Here is a 21,729-nt window from a genome sequence, read left to right on the forward strand (position 1 = left end):
GAAAACCACTGTTTCGTCCATTGGATGTTTGGATCAGGTTTCAGAAATCAGAATCGATGCGACTCATGTTTCGATGAACGTTGAGGACAGTTGACCTCACGTTATCAGCAACCTGATTAATTAAAACTTCCAGTTCTTTTTTACTACTTCCTCCGTCCCAAAATAAGTGCAGCCATAGTTTTCCGCGTCCAACTTTAACCGTTCGTCTTATTTGAAATTTTTTTTTAAAAAAATTAAAAACATAAGTCACGAGGAAAGTACTATTCATGTTTTATCATCTCATAATAACAAAAATGCTAATTATAAAAAAATTTCAAATAAGACGGACGATCAAAGTTGGGCGCGAAAACTCATGGCTGCACTTATTCTGGGACGGAGGTAGTACTCATTGTCTTAGGAGATGTAGCAGACAGGAAACGTGATTAGGTGAAGAACAGCAACGAAGAAAAACAATTGCAAACCTTAAAACAATCACAGCAGAAGCATTATAATACTACCAGAAGATTAATAATGCACATGATGCATCTTCTTGAGTTAGTGCGACTAATGAGCTCAACCTTAGGGGTTAACAATCTCAAAAGGGAACAGCATAGCACAACTTGCGGGCACAGCATAGCACAACTTGCGGTCTCATGGTTCAAAACACTACTAGTTATATTTTTCTTTCATAACAATGTGATGGATAGATGAGAAAGAACGATAGATTTAGTTCATTTTGATGAGAGACACATGCTAGTTATATTTCTCCCGCTTCAACTCCTCTGGGGCAACAGTACTGCAGTTGCTGAAAATTAAACCAGAGCAAGAAACACAACTACAGAAGAGAGCAGAAGAAAATTTCGAACCAGAGAGCAAAAAGCAACATTTGTACTGAACTACCATGTAAAATCAATGGTCTCTACTCGGCAGCTTCGGCATATGACATGTTCTTTGTTTCCCGCACGCGCTCAAGCAGCGCCGAGCTGATTTGGCAAACGAGAGCTCCTTCCCGTGTAAAGTTCTTCATGTGGCTGGCAATGAAAGGGCGATGCCTAACAGCAGACAACCTTCAGAAAAGAGGGTGGCCGCACGGTGACAGCTGCGCTTTGTGCAACAATGAGGAAGAGAGCTGTCAACACTTGTTAGTGGACTGTCAATTCACAAACAGAGTGTGGAGAATGTTAAGGAGCTGGCTCGGAGTCTCCTTTTCCTTGCCGGGGGATGAAGGGGAACACTTGACGGAATGGTGGCGACAAGTGCGGCAACTGTTTCAGCCAAGCTACAGGCCGGCCTTTGACACCCTATGTATGTTGGTCTGCTGGATGTTATGGAAAGAGCGCAACTTGAGAATCTTTGAACACAAAGATTGCACTGCAGCGCAAGTTTACAGAGCCATTAGAGATGAAGTGCTGATTTGGAGGGAAGCTGGTGTGTTCAAGCATAGAGAGACCCACACAAAGGCCCATCAACATTAGGATATTATGTAGTTCACCCATTTATTTAAGTAAGGGACTACCTATACATTTGTCGACAAATTTTCTCCTAAAAATTTGACAATTCTACACCTTGCGCATAAGTAGGAACAGCCTCTGGTCCAGCTCAAAATTCGCAGCACTGGAGGGATCACCCTTAAGCATCACTAGGAGGCCACCAAATGATGCATACATCTCCCTGGAAGTAAAACAATATTACAGCATGAGACAACATGGCATTTAATAATATTCAGACCACCTGATATTGGAAAGTGTTGGGATTTAAATTACTATAAAATTCAAAAAAAGAAGAGGTCGAGCAATTCATATCTGAACAAAATTCATCATGATCGATTAAAACTGAAATCAAGTTCCTTTGATGTTTGGTATATCTTATAGAATTTCCTTTGTAGGACTCTGTTGCAGACCCACAGTCCTGATTCATCATATCTAGCAGCAAAGGCTTCATGGTTACATTTTATCTAAAGCCATAAAGAACATCAAGCTAGTTGTTGAGGTGCTCACTTGACAAGCTCAAATAATATGGAATCCCATTTATTATTTGTTCTCGAGAATCAGGGCATCTCAGGGCCAAATATTTCTAAAAAGAATATGTACCAGGAAGAAGAAGTTGGACATCATACAGGCAAACAATATAAGGCATTAGCATTATTGACAGAAATTCATAGATAAGTTGTCTGACTACCATTAGTAATCTCAAGGAAAAAAAATCATACACTTTTTTAGCATTTTGATCAGAGGTGTCTTTGTCTTCTGAGATCTTATAAAGCTTCCCATGCATGACATACTCATATTTGTCAGCCAGAGTTTTCCTGCCAGCCTGAAAAGGAGATACTTCAGTGTTAACTTGCCTACCGGGAGTTTTATCTATGTGCCTCACTTTTGTAATTCTACAAGCAACAGTGGATACAAATTATGCATCCATAACTAGCAGCATTCGATATTACACAGAATTTCAAGGCCTACTTGTACTATTGAGTGTCGTACATGAAATTACTAGCAAGGGGAACCACCTGTGTAAAGAAGGCGCTATCTGGGGTACCATCTAAGTTCAAAGTAGGAACCAAGACCATGGTAAATCTGTCACCTGGATGCATAGGATAGACATCTGTGGCAACATCTAACTGCATGTACATATCGAACTGGTCACTGCGAGCTTCGATACGAGAAACTGTACCCACAAAAGAGGACAAAGAAGCATGAAGTTATATTTGAAATAAATAGCAACACATTCTAGGAAAGGTTGTCATATATAATTTACAGCATGTACTGACTGAAACATCAGCGAACGCATATACAAATGATATGGTGCGGCAATCCTAGAGTACAGAACCCCTTTTTTTACCTTAATTAACCACATGATTCTGCAAGAACATGATTTGGTTGACAACATAGTAAGTTTGAAAGGGGAAAAAATATGAAGTGGTTCTTTCTTTTCAGTTAGGTATGCATCAATAGGTAAATAAGCTTACAATATCTAAATCATGAGCTGCAAAGATACAATTACAAAGCTCCTCGATTGCCAGATAAACAACTACGTGACGATACCGCGGTGCATCAATTCATCGAAGAAATAAAAAGAAAATCGTTTAGGGGCATCCTAGCATCTAACACAGCATTTATCGCACATAACAAGCAGCGCAAGGTTTTGAAACCATTCTCCCGAAAGTGAGAAAAAAAGAGAATCCAGGGATTAGTCACCTCTGTCAAACTTCTTGCCATCAGGGTCGAGCCTGGTGACAGTGAAGATGTCCTCGAAGAGAAACTCGGCCATCCCACCCTGACGTCCCTACATCAGAGGAAGTGATCAGTCAGTGTAAACCCTACGCCATCGATCCCCCCACAAACCACTACTACCGAAGTGACCGGAAAAGAAAATTCGATTCGCTCCGGCGGAGCAGGCGGACTACTTCGCAGAGATGGGTGGATTGAATATCAACCGGAGATAGCGGAGGAGGTTTTATATGCTGCGAGCTCACCGGAAGAGCGGGATTCTTCGTCAGTTCGTCCGCCCTAGGTCAGGGCTATCGCAGGCAGGACGGCGGCGAGACGGCGAAGGCGGAGCAGTGCTACTCGGGTTGGGTATAAAGCCAGAAAAGGCAAGGCCCAATTGGGATTTGGCTAGCAGGTCCAGCCCAACTTCTGAGTCCCCGCGAATTTTAGGAGGAATAAGTTCATCCGAGATCCCTAAACTTATCAACGAATCCGATTTTTTCGTCCTTCAACCGAAAAAACAGATACAAGACACAATAGGTCCCTCAACTATCGAAACCGGTGCAACATAAGTCTCAAGGCTGTTTGGATGACGTGGTGCCTACACATAACTTTAAAAATGTCATGTTAGAAAAAAAAATATTTCAATAATGTGTAATTGAGCTTTAATTCAATTAATGTTGTACATCAAATCCATCTGAGCTCTGCACAGAGCATTTGTTTTTTCCATTGTATAATAAAAAAAGATAGGACATATAAACCATTTAAAGTATATTCATACTACACATCGAACAAATTAAATTTAAACCAATATATATGCTTGTCGTGCCAATTGAAAAAACAATTGTACTCCAAAAATCCATTGTATAAATATATATTCTTTTCCATCAAAACAAGAACATTGATTGTTTGCTTCATGAACAGTGATTATTTGATCAAATAAAACACATATTTCCAAAAGGGATAAATTTGTTTTTTTTTTACAAAAGTGGCTATGTTTAAATTGCCGATATCTTAAATTGTACGTCATTGCAGTGCGATTTGTTCAGAGTGAATGAAAAGTGCATTCATAAGCCATTCCATTTATCTTGTTTCCAAAAGTCCATGATATGTTAGAAATCAATAGGGCATAATATGTAAGATATTCCTACAAACTGGCCACTGGAATTAACCTGAAAAAGGGGGGAAAAAGAAGCATTGGATTATGCTATCAGGATGTGCAAATCCGTTCAGAAGAAAATTGAGAACCAGTAAGGCTTGCCAAGTGCATCCTACATGGTCAAGCTCTTATCTTATACTACCATTTCAGCACACTTTGTTTTTCAGATCGATCATTGAGGATATTATGATAAACTTTTGCTGCCATTGCGCTGCTGCATGCGCCGCACATCTACATAATCCTTTGCTCTAGGGCCAGTGCTCCCTCAGCAAAAAGATCTATCAGAATAAACAAAATATCATCAGAAAACACATAGGATATCATTAGAAAACAGTCAGGAATTTCAGTACAGCTCATCGCATATGCAATGTAAGTTGCAGATTGTTTAAAACAAAGATGACCCTCTTTGCAATGCACAATAATTTACATTTGGTAACATAATAAATCGACAAACAACCATGTAGTTACCTGAAACAGATCAATACAAACATGATCAACAAAGCAACATGATTTATAATACGAACCCCTAGGGAACATATCAACCATCGACAAACTGCTCTTGATCAAATCAAAGAACAACAAATTGGAACGCAACAAACACATATACACAGGTAAAAAGAAAAGTAGATCGAGCGATGCTTAGGCCTTGCTGTCAGGCGGGATCGATGGCCTGCGGGAGCAGGGATGAGGAGTCTTGCGTTTGACATAAGAGAACTTTCTTTCCAGTCTATATAATTAACAATTGGATAGAATTAATATACTCCAACAAGCAGGTATATAGGGTCATTGATACACTGCAAACTCATTTTTATTAAAAAACCAAAGACATTCCTTTGATCGCAGGATGTGCATTATACCTTCTTGGAACTTGACTCTGTAAACTGAGCAATGAGACGAGGGTATGTCGTGTCGAGGCCTCGGATGATCCCGCAGCAATTCCAACCTTGACAAATGATCTGAAATTGAGCAATGATCTGAAATCCGAGTATTGGAATTGATTCGGGTTAAAATACTGTGATCATCCGAGGCACCAATTTCAGGTTAAATACCACTAACCGCTAAGCAATTCCATCATATATATTCAGCCAAGTAAAAGTAATAGGAGAAATTATTGTAATGTCCTAATTTTCCAACCCAAATTAAACTATTTTTAAGTGGAGCATATCATCATGAAATTTTTGTGCCTGAGCTTCAAAGATATCATCACCATGCAGTTTATTTTACCAAAATTAGCAGCTGAGCTCTATCTCATCACGATCAAGGAAAAGGGAGAAATATAATTCAATGTTCTATCAATAAAAACTAACCTTGCCCTGGCAAGTTGCAGCCCAACTGCTCACGCTGCACACATGTGCTCGCAAGTCACAATTGATCCAATATTTGATGGGATCTATGATGTACAACTATAATGCAGTGACAACCAATGATTCTCAAGTATGCTATATACACTCCACGTTGCAGAACAGCAAATTCAAGGATCCAGTAAAACTGTTTTATTGACTATATAGACAGAAGGTTTACGATTGCATCTGTGTACCATCCGCTGTCATAATGAGAACCTGGAAACAAAATTCATATAAATAGATGTAAACAGTAGTTGCATGATGGAATCCCAAAAATATTTGGTGAAATATCAGTTTTTAATAACTCCTGTAGGAAATTTAACCAGTATAAATTTGCCATCTAAACTTACAGGGAGACACAAATTAACATGTTCAGAATTTCAGATAGAACCTTTAGAGGCATTTTGTCAAGCAACTCATGAGCAGCAAGGCATTCTATAGCATTAATACAAACTACACAATGCTAGTACTAAACGTTCCATGGGGACTTTCACCATCACAAAATTCAGAAAAGCCACAATAGCATCTGACTGGATGAGTGTCAAGCATGCAAGTAATGTCAAAAGTCACAAACATTGCAGTTGCAGGCATCAATATGCTTGATTCTGTTAGAAGTACTCAGTTGGCGGCGGCGATCCAATCAGGATTTATACCAAACTAAACGAAATTGAAGTTATACAAAAAAAAAATAAAGTCAATCGAAATGGTTGGCGACATAGCAAGGATTAGCCGTACCTTCTGATGTGCTCCCATATTTCAAAATTAGTGTGCAATCAATTTGACAATGGAGACGGGATTCGACGGCGGCGCAACGCGGTCGGAGCGAGGGGGCACCGGCAGTGTCGGAACGCGGTCGAGGAGGAGGGGCGCTTTCGTGCCGGCGGAGTCGATTTGGATGAGGGGAGGAGGGGAGTTGGCGGGGAGGGGCGCCGGCGGCGTCGCGCGCGAAGGCGGGCCGTCAGAATCGTCTGTGGCGGCGGCGGGGGAGGGAAGGATCGGAGCGGCGATGGTTAGGGTTAGGCGGCAGCCGGCGCTGAGAAATTTGTGATCTTGCTATCGCAATTTAAAATGTTATCCTAAACTAACGGAGGTTCACTAAAGCGCCCTTCACTGAAATGCTATTTTGGATTTTTTTGTTGCTAGAAATGATTTCGCTCTATTTTAATTTTTGTTCTGACTAAAATACCCTTGTCTCTTTTATCTGTTTTACCGGATCGAATCGATCTCATCCAGCGTCATCCCGTGGCTTCGGCGTTGTGAGGAGGAGCCTGGGAGCGGCATCGGCAGCGGCGACACCCGTCGCGCCTGCGCATTGGCTCCGGCTCCAGCGCCGGCGCCGGCCCCCACCACTCCTCCACCTGCTCGGCTGCTCCTCCTTGTTCAAGATCTCCTGCATCTGCTTTCTGGAATGGAGAGGGCAAGGGTACATGCACTGATGCACACGAACTCCAGCTGACCATCCCTGATAGAGTCGAACAATCCAATGGACGGCCCGACGCCATGCACAGTGGCGCAGCACACGAATTCCTCCACGCCCGCCTTGCTCTGCAGATCAGAGAGGTCGTACACCACCGGTATAGAGAGGTTGAGAGAAAGGAGTAGCAGGGGTAATTTGGTCACAACACAAAATAAAATAGAGCAAAAACATTAGTATTAACCCAAAAGACCCAAAATAGCATTTTAGTGAACACCCCTTAGTTAAGGATAGTATTTTAATGAATCACTTTGAAGGGATAGTATTCTAGCGAAACCATCCGTTTGAGATAGCAAAATCACAAATTTCTCGCCGGCGCTGCGTGCGAGAGAAAGAGAGGAGAGGGGTCGTGCGCGGGGTGGGGGTGGGTGGGGAGCGTGCGTGGGGAGAGAGGGGAGGGTAAGGGATCCGTGCCGTTGGATTGTATGACTATGATTTGAGAATCCTTGGATTTGATGAATGAAGTATGAAGGATGTAAGCAGTAGTTGATGAATCTATCTATCTATTATTATATTATTAAATGAATAGAAAAAGAAGCCTCCACGTTTGTTCTCATGGCCTATAAATTCTCACATTAATCGGAGAAAAAGAAAATTAGAGTCCATATAGAAATACAATTTAGAAATAGCTGAAATTCGGAATTAAAAAATAAGGAATATTAGAATAGGGGACTAGAGTCCATATAGAAATACAATTTAGAAATAATTGAAATTCAGAATTAAAAAATAAGAAATATTAGAAGAGGAGACTAGAGTCCATATAGAAATACAATTAGGAAATAACTGAAATTCGGAATTAAAAATAAGGAATATTAGAAGTAGGGTATAGAGTCCATATAGAAATACAATTAGTAAATAACTGAAATTCGGAATTAAAAATAAGGAATATTAGAAGTAGAGTATAGAGTCCATATCGAAATACAATTAAGAAAAAAATATAAATTCGGAATTAAAAAATAAGGAATATTAGAAGTAGAGTATAGAGTCCATATAGGATTTTTAAAACTAACTAAAATTGGGAATAACCATAATAAAATTAAAAGTAGAGTTTAGAGTCCGTATAAAAATACAATTTACAAATAACTAAAATTCGAAATTAAGAAAAACATGGGAAGAAGAGTTTAAAATCAATATAGGAATACAATTTAGAAGTAACTGAAATTCGAAATTAAAAATTAAAGAATATTGAAAGATGAGTTTAGAGTCCACATAGAAATACAATTAGAAATAATAAAAATTCAGAAATAAAAATAAATAATATTGGAAGAAGAGCAAAGAGTATATAGAAATACAATTTACAGAAAATTCAGAATTAAAAAAAGAAAATATTAAAATACGAGTCTAGAGTCCATATAGGAATATATATAATTTACAAATAACTAAAATTTGATATTAAAAATAATTAATAACTAACACGTATATAAAATACAATATGGATATTACACATTAGTAGTTTTGTAAAGTTATTGCAAAATTTTAAATTATGTTGTCATTTTAATATATTCGAATAATATAATGAGAAAACATATATACTTTTATATGAGAGATAATATAACGATGCTATCCGCATAATCTGTGCGGGCCACCATGCTAGTTATAGGGTAGAAGAAGAATAATCACCTATTTAATCTCATCTCTCCTAGCTAAGGAAGAGCAAGGACCATCGGCGAGTGGCCGCGAGCCCGACCTAGCTGACCGTCGCGCCGGCGCCGCACGTCCTGCTCATGCAGCTCATCCCGTACCCAGCGCGAGGCCACATGCAGCCTCTGCTCCACCTCGCCACCGCCGCCCTCCACATGCCCGCCGCACTCCACGTGTGCGGGCGCGCTCCGGCGGCAACGGCAGGGTGGTGGCCGTGCTGTCGGATTTCTTCAGTGGACGCAGTCGCTCGCCGCCGAGGCGGGCGCCCCGCGGTTCGTCTTTGCGCCGTCCGGCGTGTTCGCCACGGCCGCCACGCACTCCCTCTTTTGTCGCATGCCAAGGCTGCCGTCGCCAACGGCGGATGCCCGGTCATGCGAAGGAGGGATCGCAGCACGAGCTGCCACGGCACGGCAGGGAAGGGGTGCCACGACGCGGTCGTGCAGCTCTCGGCACCGCGCCGCGCGAGCTCCAGCTCATCGGAGACGGGTGGCGCCGCGGCCCCGAACTCCTCCACGAGCCACCGCGCGGGGTCCGCGTCGACGCCACGGGCGAAGACGAGGAGCGCTCCTGCCGCCAACGCCGTGTCGTTCTCCCGCGTCGCCGCCGGACCTCCTCGTGACCCCTGGAGGATGGAGAGAGGAGAGGGAAGAGAGATGGAGAGAGGAGTAAGAAGGGTGAGAATGACATGTGGGCCCACGTGGGCCGCACCATTTTTTAATTCATTCTTTTGGTGTAACTGACATGTGGGGTCAAAGTTTTTATTATTTTCTAAATCAAATTGCCACGTCAATGCCACATCAATGCCACGTCAGATGAAGACCGAATCAATTTAGCCACGTAGGCGCCACGTCAGCTAAAACCATCGTGCAAACCGCCATGGGACCTATATTGCATTGGTTTGACAGTTGAGGGACTCGTTATATCTGGTTTTCTGGTTGAAGGACAAAAATCGGATTCGTTGACAAATTATTCCAGAATAAGTTCACTAGAGGTTCCTCAACTTAGCAACAAGATTTTTTAAGGTCCCTTCAACGCAAAACCAGAAATGTGTACCCCTAAACTCACACAAAACGTTCAAAAGAAGTCCCATGGCAGTATCGACTCAATTTTTGCCCGGTTTTACTGACTTGGCGCTCTATGGGCCCCACATGTGCGCCGTTGAGGCGTTAATAGACGGGGGCGACGGTGGGCGAGCGCGGCGGGCTGTGAGCAGAGCAGCGGTGCACGAGTGCGGTAGCGGAGCGGCGACGGGCTGCACTCTTCTTCAACGAGCTTGGGAGGCCGGCGACAGGCGAGCGCATCAACGGTCGGGAGCAGCGGATGGAGTAGTGGTTACCGCTTCCCTTTCATGGCCCCACCAACTCGCCATCCCCACTCTGTCGCCACCGCCGCCACTGCCATGGACGAAACCCTCGCCGCCATCCTCTCTTACCTCCCGCCTCCCACCTTCTCCACCGCGAACTCTCACCCCTCTTTGCTCCGAGCGTTGTCACCGCAGCGCTAGCCTCCCACTTGGGCCCAGTCGCCTCGACGCGCCTTGCCTCCGCGCACCTGGCCTCCGTGGATCCTGACATCGTCGCGTCCTGGTTCGCCTTCCTCGCCTCCAAGGAGGTTGGGTGAACTCGCCATCGTGAATGGATCCTGGCACATTGAGTGGGGTTCCCCATCGATCTCCTCGGCTGTGCCTCCCTATGTCGCCTCTGGCTCGGTCTCTGCCAGTTCCTAGACACAGTCGGCCTTCCTCCAGCCTTTGTTAACCTACAGGAGATCGTTGTTGTCCACTCCTCCATGCAGGACCACGAGCTTCACGCCGTGCTCCCCCGCTACCCCGGGCTCGAGAGTCTCGCACTTGTGCTAACACATGACTACCCGAGATGCGTCCATATCTGGTCGGGGAAGGATGGCTCGGACGACGACGCGACGGGCGGAGTAGGCCGGCCGTGCTCACCCACCGCCGCCACGCTCTTCGTCTAGCCACCTCCGCCGGTGCGGCCCCCTTCTCCGCCCACCACCTGTTCCGCCCACCACCTGTTTGTCGCGTTCGCCCAGCACCACTCCGCTACCGTGCTCACCCACCAACGCTCCATCCGCCGCCGGCCTCCCAGGCTCGCTGAAGAAGAGCACTGCCCGCTGCCAGCCTCCCAGGCCCACTACCGCGCTCACCCGCCGCCGCTCCGTCCCCGTCTATTAACGCCTCAATGGCGCATATGTGGGGCCCATAGAGCGCCACGTCAGCAAAACCAAACAAAATTTGAGTCGGTATTGCCATGGGACCTCATTCGAACGATTTGTTTGAGTTTAGGGTACATATTTTTTGTTTTGTAGTTAAGGGATCTCAGAAAATCTCATAAGTTGAGGGACCTCCAGTGAACTTATCCGAAGCAAAATGGGCTATTAATAGTAGAGTATATGATTTTTTTTAAAAAAAACAGTAAATTTCATAAAACCACGCCAATTGTTTGGAATGCTTTTGAATTATGGAGGAGTTATTTTTTTGGAGTACTCCATATGAAATGTTGCGCATTGTCCAACAAATAGTATGAAATGTTGCCAACAAGTTCCCTATGAAAACATGTTGAATCATTTCTTTGGAATTTTTTTTGAATTATGGAAGAAAACAAATAATGAACAATAAAAAGACAAAAGTGAAAAACTCTATATATAAAAATGGAGATAATTTAGGTGACTAAATATTTGATACAAAGTTTCATATCTATTTTTATAAAATCTCGTGCCTATGATTCAAAACGACCTCCCATAGAGATAAAGTTGTAGAGCTCAATAGAATCTACTACTTTATAGAATTTATATTTGAAATTATTTGAAGCGTAAAACAAATATTATGAATTTTAAAGAGGTGACAAAAAATGAATAACAACTTCAACATAGACAAACTGCGCAGGTGCTGGGAGGAAGGTATGACGCCATGAGACGCTAATTTTGGACTATTTATCAAGAAATGTCCACAAACATAGTTGTACTAATATATTTTAGGCTGCATAGATCCTGAGTTACGCGTAACGCATCAATGGTTAAGAATCCTAATACATGTAGGAGTAAGTTCACTCAGAGACAGATACACACAAACTAAGTCAACAGCACGAGCACTGATTAGACAGGCAGACAGATATAGATAGGTGGAGTGTACTGCTAACTAGCAGAGTAACCCATCCCGAACACCACCTAAACTAGCAATAATATGAGATACACTGTCGTTGTTTCAATCCGCCAAATACTCCCGAGTCATCCATCTTGCGGTGAAAGCGTATGCGACTCTAGAGCCTGTTGCTTCGTAGATGTTGCAAGGCATGCTGGACTCCCTATCATCCGATAAGATAAAGTGAGGAACCTTATGACTTACTGCAAAATACTGAATTGAGCTCATCAGACAATGCATCACCTGAAACTGTCTTCCCTGGGTTCGCTCAATTGCGCGTGCAATTGAGATACTGCTTATAGCAGTAAGGTACAGCCTTCCGTAACCAGTAGACATGCCAATCAATTCGAAACTGTTGTTAAGAAGAGGAGCCCCAAATTCGGAGTCCTCAGATATACAAGGATTACACTGAAATGCTATATCGCTGGTAGTTCCGCTGATTAAAAGAAAACGACAGAAATGAATTAGAATATATTCAATTAACATAATAAAAACGAAGGGATTGGAAAAGCAATCAATTGCCTTGACTTACATAATGTTCCCAGAAGTAACCCTGCAATATTCAGGACTGAAGAGATGGATATTCTCATGCAGGCTGGGAAGCGTTTCACACAGAGGAATCTCTTCTACATCGGTAATATCAAAACCTTCCGGTATGGAAACAGGGATCATGGCGATATCAGCATTAAATAGAATGTGATCTGTGTCAACAAGAATTTTTTCATACTCAAAAGTCACCCCGATCCCTAAAACTTCCTCATAAAAGTAATGCCCGCATGTTATTACGATGGCATTTTTTGAACTCAGGCCAATAACTATGCCGAATATGTCTTTATCGCCAGGTGGGTATGTGACGGTAACACAAACAACACTTCTGCTAATGCTGCGTGGAATCTGGGATTGAACCTGTGCATAACGCAAAAGGAGGTTTTTGGATTCGAAAAGAACCCAAAAAAAAAATTGTAAGACTAAAAAATGCTACAAGTAATATGAGAAATTCGCACCGGCTCTGCCATATAGGGCAGCTCTGGATGGCGGGGAGTGTCGTCTTCTAGGACTAGGAGGCCGGAGTAGAGATGGCAACGGGCTTGTACGAAACCACCCCCGATGGCCACCGTAGCCGTTCACTGATCCGATGGGATCTTTTCACCAAGACGGGGAAGAGCTCCAGGGCCCAGGCAATGCGAGCAAGACGGCGGCCGGCGGCGTTGCTCCCAGATCTGGATGAAAAAGCGAAGGAGCGGTGAGCGCTGGCAGATCTGGAGAGAGCGGCTCTGGGAGATGAGATCTGGAGAGCAAGGAATAGAAGAGAGCGAGAAAACGTACCCGCTTGCGCTGCCGCCGCTGCTGTTGCCTGCTCGCGCCGTCGCCTGCTCGCGCCAGCCCGCGCCGCCGCCACCCGCTTGCGCTGCCGCCGCCGTTGTGTGATTGGGGTAGGAGAAGGGAGCGGGGAATTAGAGTAGGGTTTCTAGTTGGATATATATTGGCCTGTTTGGCACAGCTCCAGCTCCAACTCCACCTCTCCTGAAGCTAGAGCTCAGCCAAACAGTTTCAGCTCCACCTAAAATGGGAGCAGAGCTGGGTGGAGCTCTCTCTCAAAATGAAGGGCCTGTTTGGCACAGCTCCAGCTCCACCCCTCCTGGAGCTGGAGCTCAGCCAAACAGTCTCAGCTCCACCAAAACTGGGAATGGAGCTCTCTCACAAAATGAACTAGAGTTGTGGAGCTGGGTTTAGGCAGCTCTACAACTCCACTCCAGACTCAACTCCTGGAGTTAAATTTAGGAGTTGGAGTTCTACCAAATAGACCCGAACTAGAGAGGTGGAGCTGGGTTTAGGCAACTCCACAACTCCACTACATACCCAACTCCTGGAGCTAAATTTAGGAGCTGGAGCTCTACCAAACAGGCCCTATATATACAAAGGCGGCTCCATGAATTTTTCACTGGGTGCTCCTACTCCACGATCCAAAACTTTTTGACACCACGAACTCAATTTATACATATCCAAATTTTGCTCAGACACAAATATGACAATAATATCTCTAACATCATAAGTCCGATAAAATAGGCATTTGAGTCAAAAAAATTGCAAAAATATAACAGTAATAGTCCAAATATAAAAAATATTACATAAGTAGAGGATTACAGTACTACTTCTTTTCTACTCTATGAGCTCTCGTACCCATGGAAGTGTTAATTATGTCATCTCTTTCAATGAAAGTATTAAACAATCATTCAACAATTTGTCACACGTACAATTTCTCGGCTTATTCTTCACTAGACATAATGCAGAAAACAATCTCTCAACACTTGTTGTTGCCACCGGTAGGATCAATACCAATTTAAGGAGCAAATAGGCCAAATCATAGAGGACATTGTTTGTCTCGACAAGTTTAACAGAGAGCTCACCAAGATTTTGTAGGCTTTTGAATCTTTCATTTTGTCTCATGTCTTCAATAAAATTCGCTGCTTGGAATTATTGTCTTATTATATCCATGCTTGAAATGTCCTTAGGATAAAACTTGGCAAGCTTAAGTACTTTTTGTGCATCATAAGAAGCAAATGAATTAGAAGGGTTTAATGCAGCCATGCAAATCAACAACTCCATATTAACCTCATCAAACCTATTGTTAAGCTCTTGGCTAATCTTGTCAATAACACCAATATAAACTTCTCTTCTGAAATGATCATCATTTGTTTGGTCCAGATAAAATCTTGGAGATCTCCCATGAGGCACATATTTCTCATCTAAGAGTGGAACTTTAATGCTATGCTTAGTGCAAAATGAAAGAACAGTCCCTTCATAGAATTCTTCCCAACCATCATTTCTTAATTTTTGCATTCTTCCCTTTGCCAAAGTTACTAGTGTCATTGCATTCACAATATCTTGGTCTCTCTTTTGCAAAGACATAGACAACTCATTTGTATATCCAAGAATGGCAAGCATCAAATGAGCACTAAAAACAAAGTCAAATGATTCAAAAGCCCCAACCATAGCATGTTTTTTTGGCCAATCGTCTCTTTGTGTGAGATCTTTACCAAGAGTTATAAGTACATCCTGAATTGTGCTATACATACCAATAATATGCAATATAGTTTTAAAATGAGAACCCCATCGAGTGTCACCAGGCCTAGCTAATCCCATATCTTGATTTAATCCAATCCCACTTTCTATTTCACCCAATTCAAGTGCTTCCACAAGTTTTTGAGCTCTAACATCTCTAAGCATGTCATGACACTTACAAGAGGAGCCAATAATATTCAGCAAGTGAGAGACTTGAGTGAAAAACCATACACAATCATCATTTCCCTTGGCAAAAGAAACAAGAACCAATTGAAGTTGATGTGCAAATCAATGGATGTAATAGGCAGAAGGAGACTCTTTCAAAATCAATGTCTTCAGCCCATTAATCTTTCCTTTCATGTTGCTAGCCCCATCATATCCTTGACCACGGATTTGAGTAAGAGTCAAGTGGTGATCAGTTAGTTAAGTCTGAATTGCTTTCTTAAGTGAAGCGGAGGTGGTACTAGCTACATGAACTACTCCAAAAAACCGCTCGCATACCCTTCCAAATTTGTCAACATAATGCAAACAAAGAGCTAGCTGTTCTTTATGTGAAATATCACTACATTCATTAGCTAGAATTGAATAATGATCATCACCAAGTTCTTCAATGAGCCGCCTAGTAGTTTCCCCGTCACAACATTAGATAATTTGCCTTTGTATGCTAGAACAAGTCAAGATGCAATTTCTAGGAGCATTTTTCAAGACCAACCGATCAACTTCTTCATTATTTTTAGCAAGCCATTTCAAAAGTTCAATAAAATTCCCTCTATTGTTAGACTCTTCACTTTCATCATGCCCACGAAATGCCAACCCTTGGTTCAAAAGAAATCTCAGTCATCTAAGTGAATAAGTTAGCCTAGCCTTATAACAAATGATCAATTAATATAGTAGCTCAATTAGAGAGCAGATTTTCATGGATGCCAAATTTTGTGGACTGAAAGTAAAGTTGTAATCAACTAAACATCTATAAGCATTGCTGAAGTGTAAACAATAACTTCAGGACTGATCATTTTAGGAGCATAGTGACAAAGTGAACTTAATAACTAGGTTAGAAACAACTTCTATAATAAGAGAGAAGCATCTTCATGGCTTATTGAACTATGCTGCCTTGCATGTGAATAAACCTCAAGATACAAAAGGGTGATAATTTCCTTACACCTAGGAATTTTAATTTTAATTTACAACATGTATACTTATCGCCTTGAAATTGTATGCTGCCGGAGACCTGCGCAACTAGGGGCAAATTGTCAAATTATAGAATTTGAGTGTTTGTCAATTGCAAAAAAAAATTTAATATTAATTGTTCCCGTTGCAGCGCACGTGCACCCAACTAGTTGCTAAAAGAGGAGCATGCCATTTTTTCCCCTACTTTCGAAATGAATTCATGTCTGAAATGTGTTTCATGGGGGCTGCTTACGTCCTTCTATCGTGGATGAGGACTGAGAACAGTGAAACAAGCTTTTGAATTTTCTTCTTGTTGAGATTATAGGCATATAATGATTTAATCTATTCCATAAATAAATCATGACATTACAGATGAAAACTAGCATGAACGCATCATTAGATCTACACATATAAACTACACAGTATAACATGAACAGATCAAATATGCGCAACATATTGAACACGTACCGAGGTGGTAGAAAGACCGGCTACTCGGCAGGAACTTTTCGCGATTGCAAGCGTCTACGAAGGCACGCAGCACGCGAGCGAAGAGGAAGACGAGCCGTCGCGGACGAACAGGGAGCAGTCGCGCAAAGCGCTTCCCAAAAAACTTATTGCCGCCTTCTCCCGGTGCAGAACGTCGAAGGCAGAGGTTCCAGAGACCTGCTCTCCCGATCGCAGGTGCACGCCGACGAGCGGGATGGAGTAATCTACGAGCGACGGCGCAGCACAGAGTCGGAGGCAAACCCTAGATTGATTTCGCGTGTGTTGCGTGAAGACGGCGGGTCGATTTATATAGAGAAGGGTCACTTGATCAGGGCGCCCGCACGATCTCCACTGCGCGTAACCGAACTGGATAAGTCGCGCGTAACTTATCCGGACTCCACGTCGTTTTGCACGCAACGGATTTTTCGGAACGTTTCCAAAACAAAAATGAATCCAAATTTGCGGCAAAACAAAACTGCAAAAGGAGGCTGCATCTGCGCAAGGGTGAGGAGCCAATTTTGCGGACCATTCGACGCGTATGTCGTGCACGCGCGCCGCCTGCCCTGCCCTGCCAGGCAAGCGAGCGCGCGCGTGTTTCCCCTCTTCTCTCCACTACACATGCTTCAAGTGGCTAGGAGGGCATCCTCCCTTTTAAGGAGGTCCCCCTCTCCTAGAATAAGCAAGGTGGTACTAAACTCCACATTCATGCCATCCCATGAGGTGGGCTCCACGCATTTAACAGGTCAAGAAGCTTCAATCAGGTTGAAGGCAGCTAGCTGGCTGAAGCTAGGAACATGTTAGGATTTGTTTGACAGCAAAGAGGTTCTTATGAACCGTTGATAACCACATGATAAAGTTCTTATGAACCATTGATAAACATGTCGGGGAGAAGATTAGCTTGACAGCAAAAAGGTTCTTATGAACTGTTGATAAACATGTTACTTTGTTTCGCTGTTTATGAACTTTTGGCCCTTTTTCCCTCCCTACATTTCATGTGTTTGTTTGTTCTTGTGTCTAGAGATGGAGAGAGAAAAAGCCAGATAATTGTCATGGATTTCTTTTTCTCTTTTCTTTTAAGTCCGAATTGTCATCATCATGAATTTCATTGATAAGTTCCTTTTCTTGTTTCAAGTGGCTCTTTTGATAGAAACGCTAGTGAACACTCATGAAGCAATAAGCATGTTCTGAACTTTTTTTTGTCTAGATTTGTTAAGATCTTGTTCATGTTTATTTGGAATATATACATGCAAGTTTTCATTGGATCAAGATGAGACAAGAAATGTTCTTTTCGTTCCCCTCTTTGCCTCCACGGTCAGATAATTAAAAGTTCAGTTCTTGTGGCATCACTATTTCCCCTTTTTTTTTTCACAGTTGCTTCCTGTATGTATTTTTCCACTTTTCTGGCTAGCTCCAAATGTGATGGGTTAGTCGGCCTGGATTCGAAGCTTCACCTCTTCTATTTATTTGATATTAGGTCATTCCCTAATATTTACGTTTTTTAATCACCATTGTAACTTGTAACTGCATTTGTTCAATGATTCGTTTGTAAGTGAAACAATAATGTAAGTGACCTCCTGCTTACATGTACAAAAACATGAACTGGAATATCTTACGATATGATATTTGATGAGGACAGCAGCACACACCTTGTCCAATGTCCATTAATTGCTCACTAATTTTTAGATAATGGAATATAACATCCAGAAAAGTGTGTAGTTCAGATAAAATAAAACACACCAAACAAAAGCAGAGGAAACCAAGCCAAAATAAGGAGAACTCATTTATTCAAGTCTATTTGTGAATCTCAATCCATAATTAGTAAAAAGTTACATAACCACTGTCTCCAACTTGTGACATGCAACTTTTAGTAATGGAAATACTTACTACTTATTAATGGAAATTCAATAGAGTCCAAGGAAAGTAATTAAGGAAAAAGGGAGAAACAAATGGTGTATCCACTATCCAGAATATTGATGCTTCAACACAGCCACCATCTAAAGCCGTACAAAAGCAAGTTATTTTTTTGAACGAAACAAAAGCAAGTTATTGTCCTAGTCAAATTCAACTAAGTTCAAATCCATCATCTCTCTCTACTCAAACCAGCAAAAACAACTTTTGATACATTTTCATATGCAACTTTCGAGTTTTTAAATGAACCAAGAAATGTGAAGCACTTGTTTTGGTAAGCCTTTGAACAACTTTCAACTGTGCACATCTATTGTTTCCTATCCCCGAATAAAATGTACCCCACTCATAGAAATGTTTTTTACACACAAGTGCCTTTACAGCAGCCACAGTGTGTCCAACGCACTTTACAAAAGTACGGAGTAGTAGTTCACGCTATAATTAGAAGTTTGATTGAAATTGGAACAATGTGATAGAAAAGTTAGAAGTTTGTGTATGTATGAAAGTTTTGATGTGACAGAAAAGGTAAAAGTTTGAAAAAAAAGTTGGGAACTAAACCAGGCCGTACTACTACTACGAAGTGAAAGGAAAGGGTTTACTGCGTGCTGACCCTCAAGAGCTATGTAAGTATGCAACCAAGAAAACACTCCAGACTGCAAGTTTAAGCAAAGCAACAGTAGCTGTTTGCAATTGCTTGTTCAATCATCATAACTATCGCTAAACAAAAGAATTTATTTCACTGTATTATCCACCAATGCGCAAGCCGCAAGCACCAATTTTTACAAAATGCAACAGAAGTTATCAAACAAAACAAAATAAATGCTTTAGACAAGATCAGCCAAGCACAAAAGAGAACTCAATTTATTCCTCTTTTTCCGTCCCTCTTCTGTGACTGACTGACTGCTCGAGTGCTCGGGGATCAATCTTCTAGAGAAGGGAATAAATAGAAACAGCTTTGATAGAATTTATTTCAAATAAAATCAAAATTAGCAATTAGTAAAGGGCGGCTAAAATTATTTTATTGCAAACTTAATAGATTGGTATATACTACGTACTGTGCCTGTCGAGGTGGACGATAATGATGAATTGGGAGAGGCTTAATTAGGTGGAGATTGGAGATCAATAAGTGGAATTAAGGATGACCTCTGATCTTCACATTAGTGATTAGTGATGACGTTTTTTTGTGCGCAATTCCTCTTTTAAGTGGCTTTCATGATGCGACTGGATTTAGTAACGGGCCGACGACGGAAACCTGTTTATTTGGGCCTGATTGGCACAGATGGTAGTGCCATGTGCACTCTTGAAACGTTGATTTAAGATCTAACGGTTTCAGCTAATTGGGGTGATGTGGCTAATTCTCAAAGCAGTTTTATAGCTAGTGGATACCAACTATACCAACTATACAGAAAGAAGGGATTCCTCCGTCCAAAAAACTGGACGTTTCACTGCCCCGGCGCTGTAAAAAAAAGTGTTATTTTAGCAATTTACATTCATGGAACCAGAACGTGCCGAGTTTTGATTTTTTTCCCTACCGTGATGGCATCTCGCGCAGGGTTCCCCTTACCTTTTATGGCGCGATTACCGCCACCCCCTCCCCCCCCCCCCGCGGTAAGGCGGTTTTCGCGGTAACCGCCGGTTACCGCCAAAACCGCGTGGTAACCACGAGACATACCCGTGGTTTTAAAAACTGAAAAGGTTACCGTGCATGGTAACCGCGCGGTTTTGTAAACCCTGGTCTCTCGTCAATTTAGTCGGTATGGATGGATAAGAGCCACATGCGTCCGTTCTCTCTCTCTCTCTATCTCTTTCTTCTCCTCTTCTCCCCTCCTCCCCTTGGCTCTCTCTCTCCATCTCCACCGCGCAGGAGAGCGCAACCCTAGCTACAGCGCATGCAGGGGCTTGTCGTCTCCTCTCTTTCTTCTTCTCTTCTCCCCTCGGCTCTCTCGCACCCTCCCCTCGCCTTTCTCGCGCGTCGGCGGCGGCACCCTCCATAGGAAGGGAGGCGGGGGCGGCAGCGGCGGCGTCTGCGCCTCCCCTCCGCCAGATTTGGCCGGGAGCGGCGGCCCGGCAGGAGGGGAGGCGGGGACGGAGGGAAGGCGACGGCCCGGCGGCGGCGAACGGGAGCAGAAGCAAAAATCTTGTGTTCATGTTGGGTTCTTGAAGTGAAAGTGAAATTGCTCGATGCATCGGCTCGATGCGTAATGGATTTGTGTGAATTTTATTCCTTTTCTTTTTCTGGGGTTATCAGTCGGTGTAGTTCTTATATTTGAAAGTGATGATTGCTCGATTGGGCTTTTAATCCATCTTTGATTTTGTGATTTGCCCGCCGTAAGCGATTAGGATTTTGAATCGATCTCTGATTCTTTTGTGAATTGGCCAGCGTACGCAATGAACTCATACGGATACGGACACAATCAGTGACGACGCGCAAAATTTGTGGCAAAAACATCTTAAACTTTTATAATAGATAAAGAATAATGGTATAAAATAATAGATCCACCAATTTAAATGAAAATCGACGGTAAGATTATAGAATGCCACGTGGCAATCTGGGAGTGCTTGTAGAAACGCCACATGACGGCTTAGAAACATTTATAGAAAGATTAATGGACTTTTAGTAGATAATAGATATGATTAAGTGGAGCCAGGTCTTATATATTTCTAGTTTCTTGATCCAATAGTTATAATTCTAGTTCCAGATATTGGCTCCAGGATGGCTACGGTTCTTGCCGTGATGCTGTCGGCCTGTCGCAGGCCGCTGCCCTCCTCATCCACGCACAAGCAGTCAAGCACCTCTCGTAGAAGCTAAACCTGACCTGGTGCAGTAGCATGCAGAGCATGCGTGGACTAAGCTACGATTTGCTGCACAGTTGAAGCATGAATAAAGGGCTATTATGTCTTTTCAAAAGAACTAACGGTGCAGTAGCTGATGGCAGTGATAAATCGTAACCATAACAAACTTAGGGCGTGTTTGGATAGTGCCCTGACCTGATCGCTCTCATTCAGACGGGTGCATCCAACCACAGACCACCAAAATCGGACGCCTGAGAATCGTGCCTGACTTAGGCGTGATTCTCAGGGTGTGAAGCAAACAAACCCTTAATGACATATAATATATTTTCTCCACAAAAGCAACCAACGACCAGTCG

General features: G+C 42.7%; 1 protein-coding gene and 2 long non-coding RNA genes across 5 annotated transcripts; all 3 read right to left on the reverse strand.

The window, feature by feature from the left end:
* Positions 1 to 1,304: 1,304 nt before the first annotated feature.
* On the reverse strand, positions 1,305 to 3,526 carry LOC4334766 (DNA-directed RNA polymerases II, IV and V subunit 8B). 2 transcript variants are annotated; one of them, XM_015777530.3, is made up of 5 exons: positions 3,452 to 3,526; positions 3,174 to 3,261; positions 2,486 to 2,643; positions 2,189 to 2,292; positions 1,305 to 1,650 (listed from the first exon to the last, which is right to left on the reverse strand). In XM_015777530.3, exons 2-5 carry the CDS (start codon positions 3,244 to 3,246, stop codon positions 1,539 to 1,541), a joined length of 447 nt encoding a protein of 148 aa, XP_015633016.1. In that variant the 5' UTR covers positions 3,247 to 3,261; positions 3,452 to 3,526; the 3' UTR covers positions 1,305 to 1,538. The 2 variants fall into 2 exon arrangements, with proteins under 2 accessions (XP_015633016.1, XP_066164933.1); XM_066308836.1 differs by having other exon boundaries at positions 3,413 to 3,526.
* Positions 3,527 to 4,240: 714 nt separating this feature from the next.
* LOC4334767 (uncharacterized) lies at positions 4,241 to 6,765 on the reverse strand. 2 transcript variants are annotated; one of them, XR_010740209.1, is made up of 5 exons: positions 6,423 to 6,765; positions 5,652 to 5,903; positions 5,202 to 5,300; positions 4,487 to 4,622; positions 4,241 to 4,357 (listed from the first exon to the last, which is right to left on the reverse strand). It is a non-coding gene; the product is annotated as an uncharacterized lncRNA (long non-coding RNA). The 2 variants fall into 2 exon arrangements; XR_010740210.1 differs by lacking the exon at positions 4,241 to 4,357 and having other exon boundaries at positions 4,366 to 5,071.
* Positions 6,766 to 11,759: 4,994 nt separating this feature from the next.
* Positions 11,760 to 13,447, reverse strand: LOC136355795 (uncharacterized). The gene is made up of 5 exons (XR_010740211.1): positions 13,286 to 13,447; positions 12,964 to 13,179; positions 12,492 to 12,865; positions 12,203 to 12,395; positions 11,760 to 12,122 (listed from the first exon to the last, which is right to left on the reverse strand). It is a non-coding gene; the product is annotated as an uncharacterized lncRNA (long non-coding RNA).
* Positions 13,448 to 21,729: the final 8,282 nt, after the last annotated feature.

Source organism: Oryza sativa, chromosome 3 (assembly GCF_034140825.1).
Source record: "Oryza sativa Japonica Group chromosome 3, ASM3414082v1".
Classification (NCBI taxonomy): domain Eukaryota; kingdom Viridiplantae; phylum Streptophyta; class Magnoliopsida; order Poales; family Poaceae; genus Oryza; species Oryza sativa.